Source organism: Thrips palmi, unplaced genomic scaffold, assembly GCF_012932325.1.
Source record: "Thrips palmi isolate BJ-2018 unplaced genomic scaffold, TpBJ-2018v1 HiC_scaffold_7, whole genome shotgun sequence".
NCBI classification, from domain to species: Eukaryota; Metazoa; Arthropoda; class Insecta; order Thysanoptera; family Thripidae; genus Thrips; species Thrips palmi.
Window position 1 is genome coordinate 2,061,208 of NW_023144634.1, and position 22,652 is coordinate 2,083,859.

Below are 22,652 nucleotides of genomic sequence, written 5' to 3' on the forward strand. Positions count from 1 at the left end.
ACAGGTTGGGCCCGCGGTCCAGCGCCCGGACTCCGGCACCCGGACTTTAGCGCCAGCCAGCCGGCCAGTCAGAGGGAGTGGGAGGCAGAGGGGGAGGGGGTACACAACAAACCCGTCTCACCGGCCGACAGGGGCTCCGCAGCCGGCTAGCTCCACCCCACCCCTCCAGAGGCCCTCCAGAGGGTGCGCTAGACACGCCCGTGTCAGATTACGCCGTAACTCTGTGCTACACATTTTAGCACTCCCGGACGACGCGCGACAGGTCACGGGACTGTATATATAAAACTCATCCCCCTCGGCTCCCCTCGCGTGGTCGCCCTCCTCCCACAGCCTCCCTTATTCCTGGACTCCATTCTTCCTAGATTTCCTTTGCTTACCCACCTCCCCTATCCTGTTGCTGGAGTTCTAGTGCCTCCACGATAAAAACAGTTCATGGTTTTCCCAGGTAGCCCACAGTAAAGCCGCATGCAATTTCCACTGAGTTCCTGGAAAAACAAGGAACTGTTTCAACCGTGTACCTTCTTCCACATTCGCTACTATTCCAAAGTTCCTTCTGAAGACTTCGCGCGCTGAAATGAAATTGCCCCTCTTCCTTTGAGAACTTTAAAGGGTCTTTCATTGTTCAGAACAAAACCAGTCCGAATCTTAACAGACAAGTCATTATCATGAACGACGCTAAATATTCGGGAAGCTGATAACAGTGTAGGCCAAAGAGTGCCAAATTTTGATGCCAGGAAACATTTCCAGCGGCAATGATCCTCGGGGATCCTTCACTCAGCGGATATGGCGCGCCATGCAATGCGAAGTGGAGAAGACTCGTCCTGCGAGACGCATTGGTGCTGCGGCCTGTGGCGTGCCTCATCGCTCCGTCTCTCTCGCACCGCGTGCCGAAAGCTCCGTGAGTGCGAGAGAGACAGAGAGCCGCGAGTCTCGCGGGTTCTAGACGGAGCTAATGGTGTGGAAGTTGGGGCGCCCCATAAACCGTGTCTCCCCTGTCCGCCGGCAAGCGAGCCGAACCCCCGCCACCCTCCGCCGCACTCCGATCACCTCAGGAACACACATTTTTCCTCTAAATGATTCAGAGACGGGAGGAAACAACATTCAGTTTCAAGATCGTGCGACGTTAATTTTCATTGTCCTCATTTTTTCAGCAATTTTTGGCCCGTCCCGTGTATTTTTGCTGCAATGATGATGTTTAAGATCAACGAATTTTTATGTTGCAAAATGAAAACAAAGTTAACAAAATTTATGCAAGACTTCGACAAATATCGCACACCTTCCTTTCGAGTTGTGTCCCTCCGCCATGCCAAGAAAACGATATGCACACACAAAAAAGAAACAAAAACCTTGAACGAAAAAAAAAATGTGAAAAGGGTCCCTGCGGGGAATCGAACCCGCGTACTCACCGTGACCGTGTCCTCGAGGCGGCGCTCCCAGTGGTCGGAGCGCTTGAGCAGGGCGTTCCACTGCTCGGCCAGCTTGGTCACCTCCCTGCGGATGCAGCGCGTCAGGTCGCGCGCCTGCTCCTCGGCGGACCGGTAGCCGCGGAAGTCAGCGTCCAGGTCGCGTGCTGGAAAGAGAGAGAGGGATAGTGACTCCCTGGGCGCAGTTTCCCCGCCGCCTGTAAAGCAGGCCCGCGGTTTTGTGGCAGGAGCCCAAGGCAGGAACGCGTAAAGGGAGCCGAGGCCTGCGACAATTCTTGGAGTGCGTTCTTTTCCCACTCACTGCCACCCCAATTTCTATTTTGTAGCGGCATGAGGGAGTCTTACTTGAATCGCCCTCTGCAATCCGGTGCATGCGGGATGATGGCCGCCGGCAGCTAGCCACAGCAGCCAGCCTGGCCCGCCTGGCCCCACACAGTGGGCCAGAAGACCGGTGGAGGCGGCCAAAACTCTAGACGCGTTTTGAGCTGCAGAGTCGCTAAATAGGACTCGAACCGAGCGTGTGACCCCACCAATGGATTGCTCTCAGAACGAGGAATCCATTGGTGGGGTCACACGTTCGGTTCGAGGCCTGTTTAGCCACTCTGGAGCTCAAAACGCGTCTAGAGTTTTGGCCGCTCCACCGGTCTTCTGGCCCACTGTGCCCCAGCTCACCGCAGGCAGGCAGCCGGGCAGCCCACCGCTTGTAATAAGCTGTTTAATCTTTCACAATGCCAATCCCATCCAAAGAGCCCCGGCAAGCGCAAGCCATGGCTCGCCACCCCTACCACTGCTCTGTTGTTCGCGTTGTGGCGGGAGGAGCCGGTGTCGGGACAGTGGCGGAGCGGACGCGCGGCCACCCTACCCGTCCCGGCCGCTGACCGCATAGCCACACATCCTCCGCCATGCATACATTATTCACATGTCTCCGCGCTGGGACCATCGTAACGCTAGGGTGACCACGCGGCCCCGCCCCGCCGCCCCATCCCCTGCTATTACGCGGCGAAACGGTGACCCCCCGGCCCGCCAGACGGCCTCCACGTGGCTCCACGCAGCCCTGCCCAGGCCCTGCCCACCGGGCGAGGCGAGGCGAGGTCGGAGGCGGCCGCACAAACAACGACAAAGTTTCGCCCATCAAATATGTAGCGCCGGTGAAGCTGAGAAGGCCCGGCGCAAAAATCAAGTTTAAAGTTACAGTGTTCCTCCCTGCGACGTGGATCTGTGGGACGGCCGGACAGGCGCCGGAGTGCTGCCGCCTTCGTTCAGAAAATAACGCCGCAGCGGATCCAGAACTAGGAACACACCGCCGAAAAGTTAGAGCTAGTCAGAGCGAAAATAAAGCAAAAAGCGACGGCGAAACGAGGAATTGGCGAGGCGGTCGTTGCGGCCTTGTTAGAGGCTGGCACCTGTTTCCCTTGTCCGCGCCACTGCAGGGCACTGCCCATTATCCACGAGACGCGAGTTCGGAGCACCCAGCCAAGTGCCCCCGTCCCCCGGGTACCGCGGAGTACCTCGGCCCGTAAGTGCTGCCCGGCCGGGGCGGGGCGGCGAAACGCCCCTCTGGATCCTAGGCCGCGAGACGCGAGATCTCCCCCGCCCCTGCTTCAGCCTGTCAATACCCCACCGCGAACCGAAGCGATCTGATCGCATCGGCAGGAGACGGGCGTACACAGTGCTGCCGGCGGACCGTATGCCGCACGGCGGGGTGCATCGCCCTGCGTTCTCTTCCGCCCCGCCCCGCCACGCCCCGCCCCGCCCCACCCCGCCACGCATGCACGGTCCCCTGGGCGTCTGGACCCAGCGCTTTAAATGGGGGTCGGGCAGCCCAGCCCAGCAGACTGATTCCGAGAGTCGTTTTCGTCGCTCTGTCTCCCTCGCACTCAGGAGGCGTTCTTGTGGGTGCGAGAGAGACAGAGCGACGAAAACGACTCTCGGAATCAGTCTGAAGCCAAGCCCGGCCCCGAGCGGCCGTCGCTGGCCTGTGCCCTTGCCGCCTGCGGACGCCCGGGTAGGCCAGCCCGCTCAACGCGCGTGCGCGGTGGACTGCCTACCCGCCGGGCGCTCCCAGCAGCCGGCGGCCGAAACTTCAGACGCGGTTTGAGCTCCGAAGTCGCTAAACACGACTCGAACCGGGCGTGCGGCCTTCCCAATGGATGCCTTGTGTGAAGAGCAATCCATTGCTGGGGTCACACGAGCGGTTCGTGTCGGTTCGTGTAACATTTAGCAACTCTGGAGGTCGAAACGCGTCCGGGATTTTGACCGCCTCCACCGGACTTCTGGCCCACTGTGTGCTCGACTCTGCGGGCAGCAGTGAAGGCCTAGGGGTTGTCTTTGCGTCGGGTGCGGGATAGACGCCCCACCCTGCTCACCTTCGGAGTCGCTGGTGTCCGACAGCGGTGGCTCGTTGGCGATGTACTGCCGCCCGCTCAGCAGGTTGCCCTCGATGACGGGCCTCTTGTCCTGCAGCTGGCGCCGGAACGCGCGGTGGTCGTCCTGGAGGAAGATAAGGCAATTTTCAGATTCGACGCTAGCAGTAACAAGGCGGTTTTCGAAGGGGTTCGTCATTTGGAGAACAGTCAACACCGAAAGCCGCACAGTGAGCCGGTGCAGGCGGTCAAACTCCCGGACGCGTTTTGAGCTCCGGGTCGCTGAATGGGACAAGAAGGGAACAAGCGACCCCACCGTAGGATCGCTCTCCGAACGAGGAACCCATTGGTGGCGTCACACGCTCGGTTCGAGTCCTGTTGAGCGACTGTGGAGCTCATAACGCGTCTTAAGTTTTGGCTGCCAGCGCCGGTCACCAGGCCCGCTGGGGCTGAAGCCAGCTGAAACTCACCTGCTGCTTGCGTAGGGTGGCCAGGTCGCCGGCCAGCGGCTCCAGGCCCGTCAGCTCCGTGTCTTTGCGGATGACCCACTCGATGAGCTCGCGCAGCGACAGCAGCAGCGCGCTCCAGTGCTCCGCGTTGCTCTCCAGCCGGTTCCTTTGGCGGCAAGAGAGGAAAAATAAAAAGAGAGTTTAATTTAGTGATGCAAGACACACGCAGGGACAAAAGGGACGGGAGCAGGGCGAGCCGCCAAAAAAGACGGCGCTGTGTAAACATGCGCGCGGCCGGGGCGCACAGTGGGCCAGAAGACCGGCGGAGGCGGCCAAAACTCAAGACGCGTTTCGAGCTCTAGTGTCGCTATATGGGACTCGAAACGACCGTGTGACCCCACCAATGGATTGCTCTCCGAACGAGGAATCCATTGATGGGCTCACACGTTCGGTTCGAGTCCTGTTTAGCGACTCTGGAGCTCAAAACGCGTCTAGAGTTTTGGCCGCCTCCACCGGTCTTCTGGCCCACTGTGCGGCCGGCGCGGCGACAGCGCGGACGAATCATGTGGCGAGGAGGACGGCAGCTAATTGTGTTAGCCATATGATATGCGGGCGAGCCGGACCGGCCGTTAGGACTGACGACGCCACTCGCTCCGTCTCTCTCGCACCCTCACGGGACGCCGCACGAGTGCGAGAGAGACAGAGCGACGCACTGTTGGGAGGCAGCCCGCGGGCTGGTCGTTCTGCTTCGAGGGCAGCGACTCCGCGCCAGGCGTTCCTCCCACAGTCGGGATTAACTGGTGTACCGCCGACACTACACCACCAAACTTGGACGAGGGTGCAGGCCACTCCGGGTCACAAGCGCACAAACTTAAATTTTCGAATGGTCCCACGACGTTGTCTATTCCAAATTTATATTTAAATTCACAAGTTTAGCTATGAACTAGATAATTGCTGATTTGAACAATTAAATTACGACTACTGCAACCCACCCAACCTCTCCCTACACACGCACGCATCTTCACGTTCCACAAATTAATGACCTATAAAACGTTGTTTGTTTTTTGCTTGTTTTGTTCATTAGTTTTTGTGGTCGCTTTTGCCGGTGTACCTCTGTTTCCCTTATCACCTTCCCTCCCTCCCTCTCTCCCTCCGGTTGCTGCGGGCTCTTGACCCCCTGGCCGGCCGGCCGGCCGATGTAGCGGCGCGCCAACCCCCTCTGCCGGAGCACCACCTGGGGCCGGGGCGCCCCGTTCACACACAAGTTGTTTTCACTTTCCCGACGTAATCGCTGTTTTCCACGACGCCCGACAACGGATAGTGCAGGCGGGCCAATAATTATCGGCTGCACCGCCCAGACGGCCAGGATAAAGGGAGCAGTGCCCCGACAAACTTACTCGGAGCGGCCGAAGAAAAAACAGAGAAATAAAATGAATAAATAGACGAAATTGGGTGAACTGTTTTTGGACCTCGTCGCTGCGGAGTTGAGGGTCTGAGTTTCATCGAGGGAACGGTGGGAAAGAAGGTGAGACGAGATCGGCCGGAGGGAGAACTTGACAGCACGCCCCGAAGCTCGTCTGCAACCGGCTCGGCCCGCGTTGCTGCCATGCAGCCTATCCGGCGGGGCGAGCGGCAGAACAGCGGGACAGGTTTGCTTCTCTGTTTCGCTTGGCGCTGCTGGGCGCTGCTTCTCGCACCGAGTCTGGCCGATTGGCGAGATTGGCCGTGTGTGCAAACACGGGGCCAGCCAGCCCAGCCAGCCAGCACCACACGGTGTGACTACGCGGCCTACGCGGAACGCGGCGCGGAGTGCGACATCCCGGCAATGCACGGCAGCACCCCTTGCGACCCGTCCCCCCGTCCCCTTTCCTCCTCCTTCTCCCTCATCGTCGTCCTCCTTCTCCCTCGTCGTCGTCCTCCTTCTCCCTCGTCGTCCTCCTTCTCCCTCGTCGTCGTCGTCCTCCTTCTCCCTCGTCGTCGTCCTCCTTCTCCCTCGTCGTCGTCGTCCTCCTTCTCCCTCGTCGTCGTCGTCCTTCTTCTCCCTCGTCGCCGTCGTCCTCCTTCTCCTTCGTCGTCGTCCTCCTTCTCCCTTGTCGTCGTCGTCCTCCTGTCGTCATCCTCCTCCCTCGCCGTCGTCGTCGTCGTCCTCCTCCTCCCTCGTCGTCGTCCTCCTCCTTCTCCCTCGTCGTCGTCCTCCTCCTTCTCCCTCGTCGTCGTCCTCCTCCTTCTCCCTCGTCGTCGTCCTCCTCCTTCTCCCTCGTCGTCGTCCTCCTCCTTCTCCCCGTCGTCGTCGTCATCCTCCTCCTCCCTCGTCGTCGTCGTCCTCCTTCTCCCTCGTCGTCATCCTCCTCCCTCGCCGTCGTCGTCCTCCTCCTCCCTCGTCGTCGTCGTCCTCCTTCTCCCTCGTTGTCGTCGTCCTCCTCCCTCGTCGTCGTCGTCCTCCTTCTCCCTCGACGTCGTCCTCCTCCTCCCCGTCGTCGTCCTCGTCCTCCTCCCTCGTCGTCGCCTTCCTCCTCCGAGCCCTTCCCGCCGGCCTCTCCGGCCTCAGTGCTCCAGGCAGCCGGCGACTCTGTCCGTGTGTGACTAGCACCCGCACTGAGTGCCTTGCAGTGCCGTGCAGTGCCGTGCCCGGCCGTGCCCGGCCGTGCCCCCGCATAATGGCCGGCCCACGGTGTAACGGGCCGTGGAGCCCACTGCCAGAGGAACCACAGCGCTGCGTCGTCTCTCTCTCTCTCTCTCTCTCTCTCTCTCTCTCTCTCTCTCTCTCTCTCTCTCTCTCTTCTCTCTCGCACCACTGAGGGACGCCCCGCAAGGGCGAGAGAGACGCGGCGACGAAAGCACTGTTCTTCGGAACCAGCCGGCAGCGTGGGCCCCTAGAGCAGCCCCCATGCGCACGGCGGCACGGCAAGGTGCCGGCCAAAGCCACTGGTCACCATCGTGTTTCACACACGCCCATTCCTTGCGAGGATTGTAGACCGCCATGAGAAAGACGTCTACTGACGTTCTCACTCAACACCAAAAACAACGAAAACTTTGTAACAAGTGCCGTCGATCGTGCCATAAAATTTCGGATAATTTGAACCACATTCACGGGTAATTTTCACCATGTTACAGGAATGTATTCGGCAAATTTTTTAGCATATTGTACACTGAAAAACCAAACGTGGTCTAGACTGTACGAACTGATGCAGTCAAATAGGTGCTATTTTCACTGCATCAGTTGATGTGGTCAAGACCACATTTGGAGTGGTCATTGCATGGAAGGGCAACACCAAACGTTGTCTGGACCACACTAACAGCCAAAATGGCACCCATCTGACCTAGTGGTGCTGTCTTTGGTTTGGTTTGGTTTTTCAGTGAACGATATTGTAGTCTTTCTTAAAGCGTTAGAATGAAAGTTTTCAAGCGAGCAGTCGGTGTTTGCCATTGTGGGAGGGCCACGGCGAGGCCACGGCGTACCTGATGGCCATGCTCTTGCTCTTGAGGTGGCCCCAGCGCGTGTTCATCTCGTCCAGGCGGCGCTGCAGCATCAAGGCGTCGTCCTGCGACGCCAGGCTTCCCAACAGCTGGCGGCCCCGGCCGTTGAGCGACGCGAACACGTCCTGGTGGCCCTCGATCTCGGACTGCAGGTCCTGCAACAGAAGGGGAAGGACGTCAGGCAAACGGCACAACCCGCACAAATAAGGTGCTTTCTATCCCATCATGGATGCGCATGGATGGAGTCAAAATGAACAAAAAATCACACGCTTAAAACCTTACGAAGTATTTTGAGCACACATATAAAAAACTAATTTACTTGGTTATACGAAGAAATAGTTCGTAAATTCCGAAGTCTTTTCTTTGTAAACTTATGTATGCTCAAAATACTTTTTTAATTAAAAAAAACTGCTTTTCTTTGTAAGGCCCAAAATAGTTTGTAAGGTTTTCTCAGTGCAAAGAGTCTGCGGGAATTCAGTGCAGAACAGAAGCAGACCCCACCTCGCGCTTCACAGGTCGTGGTAGCGCCGCCACACAGACCCATCGGCCGCCAGCCGAGTGGTTTCGGAAGGTCGTCTCGTCACTCCCCTCTCTCCACTGCGGGACGCCCCATGAGTGCGACAGAGACATCACTCTTCAGTCTGCAGAACCGACACCCGCAAAGGACGTCTCCGAGATGAGACAGCGCCAACCGTAGGGCAGGAAACTTGGGCAAAGTTATCCGGCAGGAAGCGACCGAGTCCGAACGTCCGAGAGGCGAGAAACAAGGACGGAAATGGGTCAGCCGAGTGGGTTCGGACCAATTCGGACGGGCCTGGGGTAAGGCAGGCAAGCCAGGCCAGCAGAGCGAGGCGCTGTGCCCTAAACCAATCACTTTATCGCCTATTCGTATCCACTAAGAACAGAGTGAACGGGGCGGCCGGCAGAGGCAGGACGAAAATAAGGGCCCGGGCAATTCAAGACGGACACCTCGCGTGGATTCGAGGTGAATCAGGAGCATCGAGAATGGAAGAGTCATGATCAGGACTAAAAATTTTGGGTGAGGAATTCTTTAATACCCAAATTTGGATGAGAAAGCTTTCCTCGCGCAAATTTGAGTGATGATAATATGTAGCTACACGTAGCTATACACGTAGCTGATCCCTCCTCGCCCAAATTCGGGTGATAAAATATACCTTCCCCAATGGGTTTTCATTCTCAGTTTCATTCTCACGTGTAAGCGACATAGATATCACCGTAACAAAACTAAAAGAGGCACTCCAATGGAGAATGTGACGCCGAGGCGTGGCTTTTGGCAGTGTACCCAGCGGCCTGGCCGGGGTGGGTGTGCGGGTGGACCGTTCCGCGCGCAAACAGTGGGGAATAACTCGTCCCTCGCCAACCAAAAAAAAATCCCGTAATGAAAGTAGCACACTTGACGCAGCAGGACCCGCGGCACATTTGCATCCGCACACGGCAGGAGAGGGGAAGAAAGAGTAGAGAGAGAGAGAGTGGCGCTAGTCCGAAATTAGTCAGTCTTCTTCAGACAGGTGGACGCGGAGACCGAAATAATGGCATTGCGGTGGACATTGATTAAATAAATGAGGTGTTATTCATCGTGGAGTAACATTTTCCGAAATTGCAACATTTACAGCGACAATTCCGAACCCACCATCACTGTCTTCAGCAAACGCACACTTGAAGTTCTTTCAAACTATGTTATTGGCCAGATTAGAGGGTAGAAGGGTACCTGGACCAGGCCGTGTCGAGACACGAACCCCATCCCCCGCCATGACTCGATAATGACTCGACTGCTTCGAGTGGCAATTTAGGGGCTCCTCGATGCGGTCGATGTCGTGCTGGCAGCACGGCGCAGCACGGAGCCGCGGGCTGCTCTTAACTGCTAATTTCCCCTCATGAGAAACTAACCTAACCACCCCCTTCCGTCACACCGTCAACCTGCTGCCCTACACAGGGGAAAAAACCAGCTGGGGAAGAGCCTCCATTTTCCGTCGTTTTTTTGCTAAAATTCTTACAGCTACAAAACGTCAAGTTCCGCGCAGAATGAGTTCATAGGTTAGGTGCACTTTTAATGTTTCACTCGCTGCGGTGGTGCGAGTCAACGCCGAGGACCCGTTGGGGCTCAGTCGTACCAGTGAGCACTATGGCCATCCCCTCCGAGCCTCCGCACGACTCTCTGCCTCCCCGCCACCGTGAAGGCTCACTGTGACGCCGAGCCTCAGGCCGAGCCTTAGGCCGAGCGCCGGGCGCGTCAGTGCGTCAGTGACGCAGCCACTGGAAAATTGGTCCCGGCGGCTCGGCAGGCGACGTATCGGCCCAAGTAGTGCGTACCCGACCAATGGGGGGTAAGGTGCGTGCGTGCACTGTAAATGTCTTACGGTGAAAGGCTGCACCAACATATTATGGTGGAGATTTTCTCCATAATACCAACGAAATTCGAGGGACAGTTTGGGGACAGTGAATTCTCAATGGTATGTTATGAAGTCAGCTGCACCACCATAATATGGAATATTTTCACCACAATATGGAGAATCTCATCTGCACAACATTTAGAGTGTGCGGTGCGCCCTGCAAGCAGTCTCTTCTTGTTGGCGAATAATCATCGACACGCACGCAGGAAAACTGAAGACAAATATCAAATGCCGTCCGGCGGAGTTTTTCTCGGCGACAGTTGAATACTAGAGCTTATTGCCTAACTGAAAACTTTAGAGTCCACACTAATGCAACTGATGACTAGAAGAAAAATTCATTCCATGATGAAGCCGAAACAAACAAGATATTTTGGGGCGTGCCCTGTGGTTCCGCAGATCGAATCATCGCATCCGAGCCACCACACGACAAGTGGGTCACCAACGCACGGCCAGGACCATTATTAGCGGCACTCGAACACAGCCCTCCCCTCACACGTCTGTCTGTCTGTCTCTCTCTCTCTCTCTCTCTCTCTCTCTCTCTCTCTCTCGCCCCCTCGGTCTGTCTTTCAGCGATCGGCCGCTCTAGTCCAGTGGGCCCACTCCACAGCCAAAGACCAGAAGGAGGCGGCTCGGGGAAGGGGGGCGCCAAACCGGAGGCTACTTTACTGTTATTTCTTGCCCGGACGGCGCCGTGGGGCCCCGTGCCGCCATCCTGTTGGGGACCGGGCGCGCGTGCGGTGCGTGCCCCCGCCTTGGCCGTCCTTCCCGACGCACAAGCCTTTGACGCCATTCATCAGCAGGTGTACGGCCTGCGAGGGTGTCTCCGAGGGAAGGGGAGGGGGGCATCAAACTTCCAGGGCACGGGCAATGAGGCGCTGCAACATGGATGCCGCGTAATTGCCAAAGAAGGGCACCGCGGTAAAGCCGTACGGCTCATCCAGACGAAATCCTTCTACACGCACCACCGGCACCGGCGATCAAAACGTTAGATGCGTTGATGCGTTTTCCAGACTAAATGGGACTCAAACTGAACTTGTGACCCCAACCAGGGCTTCCTCGTTCGGTAGGATTACATGCTCGGTTCGAGTCCTACTAAGCGACTCTGGAGCTCAAAACACGTGTGGGATTTTGACCGCCTCCACCGGTCTGCTGGCCTACTACGCACCCACGCCAACACACGAAATTCCAGTCAACACCATAGCGATTCCAATGCCCATTCCGCTTTTACAGAAAGGGCGATTCTCGGCTCCAGACCGAGCTTCCTAACGTGAAAAATTCAGCGTGTCTTGGGGGCTAAAGTTGGCGACGCCCGATCGCGGAGCGACGGGGTGGGGGTCGCGGTCGGACGGCGCTTCCGTCATAGTCGACCGACAGTCGAGCACCACCGCAGCGGCCACGGAGGCCGCAGGTCACACAGAGAGGCATGCAGGGGCAAGGGTGGATCATCATCACAGCCCCAATGGCACTCCAGTGAGCAACCCACCCACCCCCACACCTGCAGCGCAGACACCAACCCTCATGCTGCCGGACCACCCCTTTTTCCACCCCTCGTCCGCCCCGACCGCACGCCGCCGTGCCCGCCACGCCCACCACGCACCCTGATCCCCTTGCGCGGCCTTAAACGGTTTAGCCAGGTGAGACTGTCTTAAGTAAATGAGCGACGCAAAACAAATGAATGCAACGGGAGAAAAATTTAATGACATAGCGCGCGCCGCAGAGCGACGACGGCGGGGCAAGGCAACTGGAGGAGAGAGAGAGAGAGAGAGAGAGAGAGAGTGAGAGAGTGAGAGAGTGAGAGAGAGAGAGAGAGAGAGAGAGAGAGCGAGAGAGGGGGGAACACATTTCATTAGCCCGGCTATAGAGATTTATACTACCCGCCACGGCGACGCCCCGCACGCAGCCACTGGGAGGGAAAGAGAGAGTCACTTGCCCTGTGGGTGTGGGTAGAGGGTATTTAAACCAACCCAGGCCGTCGGCAAACAGGCGGTATTGGATGAAGCCGCTTGCGGCAGCACGTCAGCCGGCCGGCGGCACCACCGTCTGTCAGCTGTCTGCCGCGCCTCTGCGCCTGCCGGGGCAAAGCAGGCAGACGGAGCAGACGGAGCCGAGGGCCGAGCCGTGTCGGGCCGCTGTCTAGAAACTTGGGGCGCGGGTGGCAGGCAAAGGCAGAGACAGCAGCGGGGCGACTCTGTGACGCCGTGCGGAATCCCCAGGAACGCGGCCCGTCACGAGCACAACGCGCGGTCGACTGCACTTTCTTTGTCGTGTTTTTGTCTTTCGCTGTGTTGCGGCTGGCCGAGGAGATGAGGGGCATCTTCACCACACCACCAACATACAAGATGAAAAACCATGCTGAACAGAAAAGAAAGCAACGGACCTAACCTTTCTGTGCTGTTATTGTTTTCGGGTCGACCCTCTGCCTCTCTACTTCGAGAATAACACTTCCCTCTGTCAACTCCCCACCCCCTCCCGTCAGATTTCAACTCCCACCCTCCCCTGCCACAGTCCAAAAGCTTTGATTTCTCCGGCGATGTAATGAAATCTGGGAGGACTAAAATAATCGAAATTGCATCTTGCAAGCAGTTCGGAAACAAACCCATCCCCACGACAGTGCAACATTCTGCAGAAGGCTTTGTCGACCGCGCTGCCAGCGGGGTGTCGCTTGGACACAGCAAAGTCGGAGCGCGAAGGGCGCCATCGACGGCTCGTTGGCGCATCCACTGCAAGTAGGGTCTCATTTCCCAGGCCCCTCCCCGCACCACCGCCGCTACCAACAGCTACGCCGCTTCGCCAATTCAATTTCCCCTTTTAAATTTGATTGTCCCATCAAAAGACTGCACCCCCGCCGGTCCGGGAGGATTGGAGAGGGAGGGGGCCAGGAGCGAGGGAGTGGGGAGTGAGGATGGAGAGTGGCGGGGCTCGCGCACATAGCGAGAAAAACGGGCGGGGGGGCCTCATTACCCACCTCGTTCCGGACGCACCACTGGGGCTAAAGACCTTCCGGACCACACCTGAGGGTGCACTCGCACGCCACACTCCGACGCTGTAAAACGGAACAGCGCGCTCAGCCTGGTTCAGACTGCGGCGTTTACTTTTGGTTGGCGGAAGGTCCGGGACAGACACTCAGAAGCAGCCGAATGCGGCTGTCCGCAGGGGGGAAGCTGAGATCCAACTTCAAGCCATACTACGACGGTACACACCAACGCACGCCACATTACAATACACGTCACACATTACCATATCCCGCATTCACGGGGCCGGGGCGATGCTGCGTTGCTCCCAGGCCGCAGCGACTTGGAGGAAATCACTCCAGCCACCCACGCCCCACCCCGCCGTCTCGCCCTCCCCAGCCTATCATATTTGGCTTCGGGGGTTTCTTGATGAAGACGCCACCCCGACCAATAATGCAGAAATACACAGCCTGCGGCCTGCGGGGCGCGACCCAGCGCCACTTGAGGCCCAACCTAGCAGGTGTCGGCGGTGTCGCATGTGACGATGCTCAAAATGAGGTACTCGGTTCAAAAATTTGACACGGGTCGTCATTTCTTTGAGGCAACTACGCCGAATTTAGATCCGACGCCGAGAGGGTTAGGAACAATACTTGTATTTAGAATGTGTTAAGAAATTTGTTCAAACAAATAAGCTGGGAGATATTTTACTGCGTATGAGGCCATTTCATCACCGAAGGCCCACCTCGTCTTTGCGTCCGTTTCCGGAAGACGCCGAGAATACTGCCGGCGCAGCACAGCATTGTGTCGTGGCGAGCAACGGCCGCCGCAGGCTAAGGGCGCAAGAAGCGCAGACGGATGGCAGCGGTCAGCCAAGTCAGCGCGGTCAGTCGGCCAGCATGACGAGCCGCCCCATAAAACAACCACTATCGGCGAAGCGTTTCCGCACAAGACGCGGAGCGACGCAGAGCGAGCGCCAAATCATGTTTTTCCTCGTCGGTGGTTTCGGAGCAACCACGGTCCCCCCTGCAAGGGGACGCCGGGCGGGACCAGCCGGCTACACTCGCTAGCGACGCTAGCCGCAGAGATTAGTGGCAGCGCCCTAAACCGCTCCGCCAAGCTCCGCCTGGCTTGGTCCCCTCCAGGCCGCGGCGGCCAACCCCTCGGCCAACCCCTCGGCCAGCGCCACGCCGCAACAACCCCAACAACGCAGTCAACAAACCATGTTTGCAGGGTTTGCCTCCATTTGCACTAGCAGATTACCGCGTATATTTCAGCGCACGCCGAAACGAAACAGCCTGGCCGCCTCAAACCGGACCTCGAGACTCAGCCTCTAGACCACTCCGGGCAGTCATGAGCGAAACAAATATCGGCCGGTCAATCGGTGCCGACGAATGTACACCAATAAGATACGCACCCTTGAGAGACTAGCGAAACGCGGACGGTGGCCATGCAATTTATAAAAACAAAGAGTTATGAGAAAAATCTACTTAAAAAAAAAGGGAGATGAAAAAAAAAGTTACGGGGTGGAGGCGCGCAGTGCGAAAAGGGCGCGAAAGGCCGTCCGTATAATCAAACCATAAAACAGTCCGAACAAAAACCAATACCCCGTGTGGGGGACCGCGGACAGTGGCCAGAGCACTGCGAGAAGGGGAAAGCATTTCCCGTCCGCGATGAGGAAACGGACGCGCTCCCGAACGCGTTCTTATTTCCAACCGCCAAAAAGTGACCGAAACCGGTGCAGCCAGAGCAGCAGGGCGCTTGGCTGCGCTACGGGCCACCTGACAAAGTGAGTAAACTGAGCGATAGCATCAAATTTACGAGCACGACGCGTAGTGCTTCGGTCGGCCGTTTCTGAGTGGGGCACACTTGCTGTTTGTCTTCCCGTTTTCCAAATATGTGATGCCGCGCTTTTCACAACACCTGCTGGACGCAGGGCCGCATCCCAACACCAGTTCCTTACCGCTCGAAAAATGACATGGTTTTTTTTTGCGTCAAACCTTTTCTCTCTCCACGTTCGAAATTTTTTAAAGTGGTCTGTGCAGACGAAATGGATAGAAGAGAGTGGAGCACGCACACGTCTATCACTACTTACATTTATACAAGGGGTACTGCTGTGTGTGTGTGACGGAGGGGTACGCGCGCCTGTGTGTTTGTGCGTGAAAAGCTAACACGACTTCCCAGGAGAAATCACGCTGCACCTGGCCAGCCAGCCCTGTCGCGTGTACTGGTCCAGCCCAAACAACAATTCCAGAGCTTGGCGTGGCTGCATGTGCCAGGGCAAGGCAGGCCAGCCGACACGTCAAGCCCCGATTTGCTAATTTAATCCTCTTAGTTGATCCTCTCCTCTGGTTACAAGTACTTTCTTGTTCATAAGCACTGTGCAAGAAGTTGTACTTGAACCTTGCGGTTTTTTAATACAAAACAACGCGCAGGGAAAGGTATTGGTGCACGTGGCACCTGAAGCCAGCGTGACGTGACGCGTTGCGGCGCGGTGCGGTGTGGCGGTCGATCTGACGCAGTCGCATAACTCAATTCCAGCGCGGTCGGACCGCGGCACCGCCGGGCATTGCGACCTGCAGTCGAATACGCGCCAAAAAACACGACTGAGAAAAAGGTCAAGCGTCGCATAACTTCCCGGTTGAAGTGACAATAAGAAGTCAACATGATTGTTTTTAAAAAAAATTGGCATTAGACTTTTTTTTATAAATTTGAGATCATATTAGCATGATCTCGGATCACGAAAACAATGTTATGATCAACATTCATATGGTATTTAAAATAGCCGCGTCACGTCACTGAAGGCAAAGAAAATGTTCAGTTCAGAGGAAACGGAATGTCCTTCTTAATTCAGGACCATGACGGTCCGAGGAGAGTTAGGGGAAACCTCTTGGATCGTGCCGAGAGGGGCCCTCGCAGCATGCAGCCTGCGGCCCGCCTGCAGCCGGTCTGTTCCACGACCATTCGCTATTTCCGTAACGACGGCTCCCCTAATTTGCATCGGGCTTGGCTAACCGTCAAGTGCCATTGATTTCCACTTTCCCTGCTTTTCCCCTCCCCCTCCTTTTCAGCAGGACCCACTCCGGGCCTCGAGAGTCTTCGTGCGCGAGAGGAGCTGCAGTCTTCCTCAAATTCACTGCTAAATTTAATTTGAAAGAACAGACGCAATGTGTCCATTCTACTTATTTTTAGACTACGAGCAAGGAAACATTAAACCAGTGGACAGGTTTCTTACCGTCACCATGTACGATAAACCTTCAAAACACAGCAAGCATTTTGTACGGATTTGTCATGAACACAGCTCCTGAGCTTGCTGATAGTATTATGCTTTATGGTCCGCCTATTGATTCTCACGCTATGGACAATGCACAGATCATCACAGCTGGATACACGTATGCGCGCACACACGGAGGCAAACCACGACCTTCCGCGATCTGATAGCACGATCAGGAAGGAGCGGTGCCGCATATGGAATGGAAGGACAGCGTTCACTGCGCAGAGCAATCCATTGAACTTGCCAAACTATCACTTTTCCATTCAGAGCAGTGATTTTGATGTACACTTGGCATAACTTGGCTAGATTGTTTAAAAACACATGATAAAGCAAGACACGCGATAGGACGAGTTTGTACTTGAAGTAAAATCCATTCGGGGGGAGAACGTTGTTCAAAAATTAGTGTAAAGGGGTGGGGGTGAGAACAGTAAAACACGAAGCAGAGGGAGAGGGGGATGGCTGGTAAACGCAGCAGAGCAATCTAGGTAGAAAAAAACTGGCGGCGGAAGTGACAAGACAGGAAATCGGTCCGCGCGCCAAAGGGGCTTTGCGCTTTGTATGAAATGGGATAGGGGAGCCGCGTCGCAGCCCTGCTGGCCTCGCAGACTCGACGCCCCAGGCCAAAATGCGTGCCCCGGGGCTCCTGGCAAAAATGCGCTGTAAATTGAGAAACAGTAAATGCGACATTCATCCTCCATTCATAGACTATACTTCAAAACCAACGAGGTTGATAAGGAAAGTAAAAACTCTACCAATTGGTTAAGGATTACATACAACATGACATACGATGGAAATAAACATAAAAACTGAAACCGGTGAGACGTGTAAGGAGGGGGGTAAAAGTCCAGTCGGCCAGGTAGGCAAGTTTCAGCATGATGCATCACTTCACCATCACTTTTGCATCACTTTTACGAGGAAAGCGCCTTGAGGGGACGGGCAGGGAGGGCGGAGAGTCGGGCAGAGGGTTGGAGGGAGAGGGCACACCGGGTCAAGTGCTCAAGGATGTAAGCGCCACACGATGGAGATTGGGCATGCAGGGGCTGAGGGGCGCACTGCCTGCCAGACTGCCTGCCAGACTGGCTGTCACTCCCACCAGCACCGCGAATCCATCAGGCCGGCAAGCGCTAGCGATAGGCCAACCGCCACGCACTGCCGAGGGATGGGCTTGCCTAACTTGCAAAGCCACCCCTGATCCCAAATAACATTGCCGAGATCTTGTTCAACTCAAGAAGTCATGGTACACTAAGGTTTCTTTTATTCGTTATGTCTGGTAAACACACGCAGCGAAGCATGTGTGAGGCTGCGCTGCCGTCGCTGTGCCGTGGTTCGACTTCCCAGGTCATTTCAATTTCCGCTCGGCACCCTCGTCTCACTGGTCGTCCCTGGGCGCCCGAAGGGGTGCCGCAGAGTTTCGGTCAGAATGGCGGAAATCAACAAGCCAGCCTCTCTTGCAAAAGATCTGTTAGGGTGCATGGAGGCAGAAAGACGGACCAACATCTGTCCTGGTACCAAGTATTGGGAGTGGGAACTTTGTGCATGAGGCAACAAGACGGCGACGCAAAAGTCGCATAATAAGTGGTTAAATTGAAGGCTATTTCTAATTTAAGACTAAATGGCAAACATAATCAGTTAGTTAATAAACCAGAAAGAAAAAGTTTGGCTTGCAATGAGAACAAAGTTCCTGTCAGCGCTTGTCCGGTTTTCGGCGTTTCGGGCAGTCCAGCGTGACTGCGACCCGCGCAGCGTGCTACGGGAGCTCGCATCTCTTTTGCCTTTGAGCTCGGGACACAAGAGCCGGGCTCTGGGGGAGGCGAAAGGCGGAGCACAATGGGGGAGACGCAGAGGATCGACGAATGAGGTGGCGTAAGCGTCGCTCAAGTAGGGCGCCCCAGATTCCCCAAAATTTAAACACTTAACAATTTAAATAGCTTCGTTTTCAACAGTTTTGCGCGCACAGCAATTTAGGTACCAACACGAGCCCCTCCCTTCTCTATCAGCATTTTCCCGAAATGTTCCTGAGTGATGAGTGGCTGCAGGCCGAGTAGAATTGACCGATCATGGAGCAATAATCACTCAGGAACAGCACAGGTCCAGACTCCATGCTGATTGTTTCCGCCAACTTTGGTGTCTCAGCCTGCTACGAATCGACAGCGCGGCGCCATACAGTCAGGAAACTTACTGCCTAGTCACAACAGGGCAAAAATGACGTCTCATGATCGACAAAGACCACCCGATACTAGCCAATTTAAGTTGCCAAGATCAGTTCAAAGCAAGGAACAGTACTGCCAACTGCAGGGTCCGCGTCTTTACAAACAGCTCAAAAAGAAAACAGCACAGCAAGAGCACGGGACTGATCTCACCATGCCTTCTCTCATATCATCGTTTATGAGAATAATTTAACTTTGTTGGCAAAGCTGCAAGCTTAAAATAAAAAATTCCAACTGGACTCACGGCTGGCTTACATTTAATACTAACAGCAATTAATACAGCTCCAAGATGACAGTAAGTGATGAAGGCAGTTGGATAAATCCACGCCTCATTTTGAGAAGCGTGGATTGTTGCGCTGAAATATTAGCTCGTGGGTTTATCCGGGAAAGGCCTTCTTTATGGCTGCGAGAAAGGCAGCGCGGCCCCACGGGGAGTTGCACGCCGTGAGCCTGGGGTCTACCCGGAAGCCTCAGGGGGGTCCACAGCCGATAAAAAACTATTGCAGGCACGTCGACACTGCAACCGCTCAATAAACGTTTCGCGACAAATGGCCTGGCTGGATTCCTTCTCATTGTTTCTATTTCAAACATCTAGGTGACAAATTAGGATAGAGGATTGTATAACAGTCTTGCTAACTTTGCCTAGATTATTGAATACAAGTTTTTTTTGGGCGAGATAACGCGTGAAGTTTCACGACCAGCGTTTTCTCCACAGCGCCGTGCGCCACAAACGCGACCACACACACGCCACACACCTTTCCGCCCGAGCGGTGAATTCACGGGGGACTACTGCCTGCAGTCAAATACCTCCCACCCCGCCTGGCAGAGGCCTCGGCGCGTGGCGCGGGGGTAAAGGAGAAAAGGAGGTGGGGATGGAGGGGAGGACAGAGCGCCGTCGCCCTTCTGACGCTGATGCGCGCAGCGCGACACACGTGTGTCACTCGCTGGAACGCCCTGTTTTCGCAAAGTTTGGCCCGCGTCTTTCAGATACAGGCGCCATCCCTCTTGGTCGTAACGCGCTCGCCTGACACTTCACGATAAAGACTTGTCGCGGTACAGCACCCTCTTTGGGATTAGGCCCGAGTCCAAGCGTAACGCGCGCCAAGGGGGTTCATTAGCGGATAACTGCCCAAGTTTAGCGGGTCAAAGGGACAAGGTGCGGCCGTACGTTTGCCCAAGCTTTCCAGCAGTTCAGCCGCAGTCCGTCCTTGCCTCTCATTGGCCGACCTACGCACTTAAATTTTAAGGTTGATACATCTGAGCAATTTTTGGCGATACAAAAAGTACGCCCAAAGAAAGGCCAAACTAAAATGTATGGCCGAAAAAAGGTCATACTTAAATGTATAACCGAAAAGAGGTCAGACATCAGCGAGATTGTGATACAAAAGAGGAGGACCATTTTTCGATCATACATCGAAGTATGACCCCTTTTCGGTCATATATTTTAGTATGACTCTTTTGAGATCAGAGATCATACTTTTAAGTATCACTCCTAAAAATGTAAAAAAGTTTAATACTCCTTTCAGTGCAGCAAGCGTGATCCGTACAAGGGACGCACTATTTCATCTGTGCCGTTGCTTCGTGCAACACTGTGGTAAACGCTCAGCTGTTTCTTGTGGACCAGGCGCCGACGTTGGCATCGGTAAAGGGGTGGGCTCTGCAGCCCCGAATAAATGATGCCTGTCACACCTACCTGTGATCTGGCCCGTCGCACCCCGTCCCCATTTCCTCGGCTTGTCAAGGTTCCGGTGCCACCGGAAGTGGCACGGTCGGACTGGAGCGGCAAGGGGACCGAGCAAACACGCTCGCCACCCACGGCCGGGGGATTTCAACGCACAACCCGGGAGTTTTCAAGCCGGTATTTCAAAACAACTTCCATCTCGAAATAGCAGTTTGACCTAAAGTTCAGATTTTAAAAAAATCGAAATTTTTAACGTTTAGGTTTTGACATAGAATATAACCAAAATTTTGAAAATTGTAAAATCAAAAAGAACCAAGATTTTTTACGTAGGCTATAGTATTTTAAAATTAAAAAAACAAATGAACTTTTAGTTTTTCTAAATCTAAAATAACAAACTTTAAAGTTTATTTTTTCAAATAAAAATAAGCAAAATTGCAGGAAATAGAAAGCGTTGCTAGTCGATCGCGCACTCATACCGTGGGTCGCCCCCACCCCCAAGCGACAGTCGGGCAGCAATACGGTGGCGCGCGCTGCATTTGGATCACGGCGGCGTTGTTTCCTTTCACTGGCCGACGACAACGGGGCCTTGCCGAGTGCCTTTCCGACAGACACTCTCGTCTGCGCTGCACCGCCACGCCATGCAGTGCGCAGCTTTTGCACAAATTGTCTGGATCGCGGAAGGGGGGCGCGAAGGGCGCGCAGGAGAAAGGCAGGCGCCCCCCACTCACCTTAGCGCTGCCTGCCAGCCCCGCCAGCCCTGGCACGGCGACAAAGGCGAAAACCCTCTATTATGCTTTTCTCGTGCCGAGCTCGGCCCACGCCCGCGCCGCGTCGGGTCACTGAGCCACTGTGACTTAAGTGAGGCTAGTGTGAAGTTCGGACACGAATGATGCCGACAGAAATTACTTTGAGACACTTCGCAAATTCATTTTAACATTCTGACGTGTGTTTTATTTATCAGTAGAGTGTTAGGTTACTCTGATGTATGTCAATCGTCTGAAGGAACCAAGGGGACTCCTTTGCAACGTGCTGCATCCTCCTCCACCCCGTGTGCAGACGCCAGCCCGCCAGCAGAACGTGTCCGCCGCGGTGCTGGGCGGAACAAGTCCACAAGAGAACGGGAATAATACAAACGGAGCGGATCGCTGCGGCCCAATTCATTCGGAAGGCAAATCTTTGCTCTCCGAGGGAGGGGCGCGAACATGCGGCAAGGGAAACACTTCCCACACGCCGCTGCTAAAACAAAACGCAGAGGGCGCGCGCAGGCGACAAACATCCCAGCTTAAAATTCCACCTGGAATTTCCTCTGGATTTCCTTGTTTCCATCTGGATTGCTCATATCCATATGGGATTTATATTTTCCAGCTGGAAAGGGTCATTTCCATACCAGGCTGCTGTCTGGAAATAAGGGTTCCAGATGGAAATTTTTTTTCCATAAGGGTTTGAGTAACCCAGAATGGAAATTGTATTCCACTGTGGAAAGTCTGATTTCCATAGCGAGATTTCCACAATGGATTTTACTAGAAATCCAGGATGGATTTTTCATTTCCAGACTGGATTTTGTAAGCTTTGTCCGCTAGGTGGCGCTAGTGTCGCTTTTTTGTCCTGAAGTAGATAAAAGGCTCTCCTAGCTCAAAGAAAGTGCCCTCATACTTCCGAATAGGTGGATTCTGAACGGTATCTATGAGAGTTATGAATCCTTATGTGAGTGATGTATGTATCAGTATTACAGGCTGAGATTTTTATAATCTAAGTTATCTCTCGCTTGTGACCAAGGCTCCTAGTTTCCTTAGTCGAGGAAGTCTTATTCCAGAGGACATGTGACAAATCCAGTACCATCTGGCACATCAATCAATTTTTGAGGCAGTGGCACCTGCACCTCTTTGGTGTCTGTACCATTGCCGAGCTGGCTTTAGCTTATCTACTTGATAAGCTTGCTCTAAATACTCAACTAATTCCTGCTTGAATCAGTATGAATACGTGAAAAGAATCCATATTTTGAGAAATTGGGTGGACCACAGGGGGCACGCTCCATTCTAAAGTCACTGCGATTAGCAGTGTTAAAGTAAGCCTCTTTTTCACAAATAAACAAGTACAGTATTTTGGAGTGATTTCCATTTCCACAATGTGTAAATCCATACTGGAAATCGGAGACCCACAATGGAATTCATAAAATTCCAGGTGGGAAAACGTTCCAAATACCAGCTGGATTTCAGATCCCTCTGGATTCTACTTTCCACAATGGAAATAAATCCAGACCAATTTCCAGGTGGAATTTTAAGCTGGGATGACACGGACTAAACGTTGATTTTGTTTGGAACGTGGCCCGTTGCAATAACAAAAAGAAAGTCATCCGCTAAAAAAAAAAACGGAGGAAAATTAGAAGTTCGCTTTTGTTTCAGTTGTGGGGTGGGTTTT

General features: G+C 54.7%; 1 protein-coding gene across 9 annotated transcripts in view; it reads right to left on the minus strand.

Annotated features, from left to right (window-relative positions):
* The window catches only part of LOC117652403 (dystrophin), a 149,052-nt gene that overhangs the window by 20,811 nt on the left and 105,589 nt on the right, over positions 1 to 22,652 (minus strand). For all 9 annotated transcript variants that reach the window (XM_034397282.1, XM_034397281.1, XM_034397283.1 and 6 more), the window contains 4 exons: positions 7,696 to 7,868; positions 4,258 to 4,402; positions 3,791 to 3,914; positions 1,407 to 1,570 (listed from right to left, as the gene is read on the minus strand). In XM_034397282.1, coding sequence (XP_034253173.1) covers positions 1,407 to 1,570; positions 3,791 to 3,914; positions 4,258 to 4,402; positions 7,696 to 7,868 — 606 coding nt within the window. The remainder of the gene's footprint in view (positions 1 to 1,406; positions 1,571 to 3,790; positions 3,915 to 4,257; positions 4,403 to 7,695; positions 7,869 to 22,652) is intronic.